At 46.8% G+C, this 5,038-nt stretch overlaps 1 protein-coding gene across 1 annotated transcript; it reads right to left on the bottom strand.

Moving 5' to 3' along the window:
* Positions 1–1,357: 1,357 nt before the first annotated feature.
* On the bottom strand, positions 1,358–2,924 carry LOC123117142 (ribonuclease 1-like). The gene is made up of 4 exons (XM_044538000.1): positions 2,750–2,924; positions 2,258–2,419; positions 1,994–2,183; positions 1,358–1,903 (listed from the first exon to the last, which is right to left on the bottom strand). Exons 1-4 carry the CDS (start codon positions 2,849–2,851, stop codon positions 1,599–1,601), a joined length of 759 nt encoding a protein of 252 aa, XP_044393935.1. The 5' UTR covers positions 2,852–2,924; the 3' UTR covers positions 1,358–1,598.
* Positions 2,925–5,038: the final 2,114 nt, after the last annotated feature.

The raw sequence follows: 5,038 nt of genomic DNA, 5'->3' as shown, positions 1-5,038 counted from the left end.
TAGAAATGAGAGAGAATACTTATTAAAGAAGAACAAAAGAGGAACATGCTAAAGAAGAGTAAGCAGATTTTGGATAATAAAATGTTCATTGCCCACACATGATGAACCAAAGAGCATAAACAATGCAACACTCTGTTGGCTCTCTATATGTGGCGCACGTGCTTTTCAAAAGTAAAGTAGGAACGTTAGCTGACCAATTAAATGTTCTCTGTTTTAGTAACATCGGCGCCATATCATATTCGTATTTGAGCAACTAAGTCTGGAATTATGAGTGGCATGTTTTTTAGCTTGATGAGTTGAGAAGCAGTGCTAGCACGTCCCGTAGCACCTAGGAAGATGGTACTGAATATAAAGGGAATGTCTATATGCAAGTCGCCTAACTTTCGTCATTTGGGCCAGTCGACAATTTCAGGCGGTTGGATGAAGATCCTACGTCTCCTAACCCTTCTTCTTCCTCACCTCTTATTCTTCCCCTACAGACCATCGCACGGGCCACCAACCGAACCACCGGCCCCGCCCTCCCTTGAACCACCCACCACCGCTGGTCTTCCGCCGCCCCTAGCCATCCCTCTAGCCACCCCCACCCCCCACCTGCGTCAAGTTTTGCCTTCGGTGAGACCCCACCACAGCCCGACGACCGCCCCCTCCCAACCACTGTCCCCACCCAAAACCCTAAGATAGATAATGAGGCAGCCCTCTGGTGAGCCCCTTCCTTCCATACGGCGAACTCTCAAAAATGGACTAACCCCGAATTGAAATTCAATCGACTGTCATTTAAGCTAATGTGGAATATAAAAGGGAAAAACCATAAGCATTGCCAGTATAGTGTTGAGCATGCCATGGCGGATCTGAAGATGTAAAGCAACTTCGCAACCAATGTTTGCTTTCAACTAACAAGTAAGATTCTAAGTGATGGACAAGAAATCACATTAAAGCAGTGGCGGTCTATTTTCTTACTGAGATAAATAACTTGAGCAGATACGAAAGAGTACCGCCTCTAGTGTGGCGTCGTGTAAGCATCTGCTTAGACGTTGAGGGTGCTGCAGTAGCGATGGTTGTCGATGACGTGGAAGTAGATCTAGGAGGGCAGACGGTGGCGGCGGGGAAATATCCCGGCGCGGTGGACGAGATGGTCATAGGAGCGGCCTCGAGAGGTAAACGATGACGCGGATCAAGCGAGAGGACGTGATGCAAGGATCCTAGTCTGAAGCCGTGGATGACAAAGTAGTATATATATATACTACTACATGATAGTATATGAGACATGTGGGGTAATTATCCCGGATGGTAGGATGTATCTCGAAAGAAAAAGAAAGACACATATCAATGTACTATTGTATTATTATTATTATTATTATTATTATTATTATTATTATTATTATTATTATTATTCAAGAAAGCGTTACAGATCGACTTGGTAATCAAATATTGCGGTACCCTCGGATTACATTATTATCACACCACGCGCCAGATGAACGTCCGGAAAGGCAAGAACATTATTTCATGCATATACTACTACTATTAATTATTCGCTGGAACGCAAATCACAAGACGAGGCCGGTCAGGGGCCCGACCGGCTACTGGTCTGCAGCTGCAGCTCAGTATCCCATGGCGGCGCCCGCCACCTCGAATGCTTCGGCGTAGGACACCGAGGACGCGGCCTGCTTTAGCATCCACTTCTTGAAGGGGTGGAAGAGGATCTCGTCGGAGCACGTGAACTTCTGCGGTTTCGGGCACTCGATGAGCGTTTTGGCGTCCCCGGCCACGCAGATGAAGATCTGGTACAGCTGGAACTTATCGAACGGCCCTTTGCTGCACTGGATCACCGGCGTCACGCCGGTGCCCGCCTGGATAACCTTCTTGATCTTCTCCAAGCTGTACAGGCCAAAGTCCGGCTTGATCCCTGCAATGACAATACCAGTACGTATCAATGGTGATGATTTTCTTTCCAAGAAAACGGCAGTCATGAGCCATGGATGCATGCATGCGTCACCTTTGGAAACGAGGCGAGAGAGGGGGTTGATCTTGCTACGGAGGGCAATGGCGGCTTGGAAGTAGGCCTTGTCGTCGAGGCCGGAGCAGACGCCGGACGTCTTCCAGGCGCTCTTCCAGCTGCTCTGGCCGTTGTTGCTGGGGCACTTGATGTTGCTCCAGAACTGCCTCAGACCGCTGATTTCCAGAATCTGCGGTAAACGCAAAACATTGCATGCATCACAGTGGTAAGAATCCGCAAAGCGCTGGATTGGAAATTAGTTACCTCGCCGGAGTTGAAAGGAGTGCCGCTGCAGCTGGTCTCCGGGGCGTCGGTCGTCGCGTTGAAGACGGTAAAGCCCGATACGTAGAAGTCGGTCGCCGGCACCACGGGGCTCCTGGGCATGCAGCACCCGCGGGTGGTCTGCGCGCAGTATGCTCCCGGCCACTGTGTCCATGGATTATTACATTGCTTGTGAGTCATGTTTTAGAAGCATTATTATTCTGGATGATGGGAGCTTTTCAGTGGTGAAATACTCGATTAACAATATATATATAACCAATGGCCTCGACAAACAGGTGGTCCATAAAACCACGTGCATGATAATCTCGCATGTCAAGATGGTTCACACATACTACACGTCCTAGGTGAGGCATATGCACGTACAGTGAACAACTGAATGGTAACTATCATGTGTAGAAATTTTGAATGATGCAATAAAAACAAATAAAATACGGACAATTCGCCACTATGTTATCATGATTTGCACGTCCATACCATCAAACCAATCTGGTAGTAGATACCAGAATCAGAAACGGCAATGGCAGGGGAAGCTATCAGCATGCCAAGAAGGCACAGCAGTGCTGTCCTCAAAGCCATACCGAAAGCCTTGCTTGATTTCTGTCTACTAACAAACTTTGCTCGCTAGTGCGCTTATTTGGACACCGAGAAATGCCTTGGTGAGGAGTGACTACGGGCTGCAAGGGTATTTATAGGACGTTGGGCATGCCTGCCGTCCCCCCACATTTCATATTTTTTGTGGTGCATATATTGTGCCCCATTCTCGTCCACACGTCTAAACGATAAGATCTCTTAGTATTTCCTAATTCCCCCCCAAAAAAGGTATACACTTTAATATGGTATTGAACTAGATACACAATAGTTCCTGATGCGGAGGCATCACCCAGTAACTCCGTTACCCAGGTAATGGACTCCAACATGCATTGGATTAGTTCTCCCTTACTATCAACTCCACTACTGATTCTTTATTTCCTTTTTCTGATGTATATATGGGGAAAATTATAAAATGGTTGGATTAGTTCTCCCTTACTATCAACTCCACTACTCCGGCCTCGACGACGAAAGCCTTACTTGGGAGTACTGATTTTCAGAGGCGACGAAAAATGCCTTAAATAATCATCATTTTGCCTTTATTGATTTTTGAAGGCAATTTTAAAAGTGCCAATATAATGATGTCACGAAAGATAATGTTAGGTACTCCCTCCGTTCCATAATGTAAGACTTTTTTGGCACTACACTAGTGTCAAAAAACATCCTACATTATAGGACGGAGGGAGTAGTTTGTAGGAGATTCACGGGAACTTCTCTTAAAGTCATTCGATTACTTAGGGCCTCCTCCTCCTTCTCCTCCTCCTCCTCCAAAAAAGAAAGTTAGGGTTCGTGCCTCTCGCTGGTGCCGGCGCAGGTTCGCCTCATCTCCGGTGGCCCTAGGGCCATGGAGGCGCGGTGGATCCGGGCAAGGGCCGGCGGAAGGGCTTCGGTTTTAGTTATTTTTTTTAATCTTGTTAGGGTATGTGTCCTGCTTAGGAAGGCGAGACGACGGCGGCTCCCTGAAGATGGAATGGAGGTCTCTCCGCCTAGTCCCCGTTCCGGTGGTGCGTCTAGCATCGTTGATGGGCGTGTGGAGATGTGTCTCCGATGGATATATCTTTGGTGGATTTGCTCGGATCTCGTCGTTGTTCGTCTACGTTCGTGTCTTCGGTTTGGATCCTTCCAATCTACGTTATTCTTCATCGGCAGCGGTTGTTGTTCTAGGGTGCTGGTCCGATGGGGTCTTAGCACGACGACTTTTCGAATGTATACTACAACAAGTTGTGCTCGACTCTGGCGATGGAGGGACGATGACGACTCGCTTCAGTGCTTATAGTCGTCGCTAGGTAGTCTACGGATCTGGATGTAATTTTTATTTCTAGTGTTTGTTGTACTGCCATGATTGAAGATGAATAGATAGGAAGTTTTCCCATAAAAAAAGATAGTTTGTAAGAGTGCCTTAAATAATCCACCAATGCAGTTCCAAAATTGCCTCAAAAAGTACATTAACTCACTTTTTCAGATTGCCTTAAAGGATTAAAGCAAGGCATTTCCGTTATCAATATTATTATAAAAAATCAGAGTTGGTGATGATGGTGTGCCTGCCATCTTTCAATATAGGCCGTCCAATTTATATCTAGGAAGGAAACTATGGCAATTTTGCAAAAAGATACCCACACCCCTTTTCACATTTGCAAATAAGGTCTTCCCTCGTTCAACCTTTTCTCTCACAAGATAAACTACTCATACAAATGCATCTTGATGTTCCGTGCAATGCACGGGCATCTTGCTAGTTGCCTTAAAAGATAACAGTTAGGCAGTTTTCAATATTGCCTTAAAAGGTAACAGTAAGGCAGTTTACAATATTGTCTCAGAAAATAGTTTACCGCACTTTCCGCTCCGGTGATCATGGTGGTGGTCTGTTCCGCCCATTGTGTGATAGATGTGGCGGTTGGAGACGGTGCTAGGTCTAGCCGCAAGTTGCAATAGCGCGGGATCGCCCGCCAAATTTGGATCGAGAAGGGGCATGTTGCCAGCAAGTGAAGCACATCTTCCCTGGGTCCATTGCAGAGGGCGCAAGCCGCGTCATGCGGCCACCCCTTTTTCGCAATCATGTCGGTAGTGTTGCATCTGCCAAGCATGGCTAGCCAGGAAAAGATCTTGCATTTACCCGGTGCATCAGATTTCCATATGAAGTTGCTAAAACCGGCTCTGATGCAGCCTTCAAATTGCATT

This window comes from Triticum aestivum, chromosome 1A, assembly GCF_018294505.1.
Source record: "Triticum aestivum cultivar Chinese Spring chromosome 1A, IWGSC CS RefSeq v2.1, whole genome shotgun sequence".
Classification (NCBI taxonomy): domain Eukaryota; kingdom Viridiplantae; phylum Streptophyta; class Magnoliopsida; order Poales; family Poaceae; genus Triticum; species Triticum aestivum.
The sequence above is the reverse complement of the archived record's forward strand: the minus strand, read 5'-3'. Positions and strand labels throughout refer to the sequence as shown.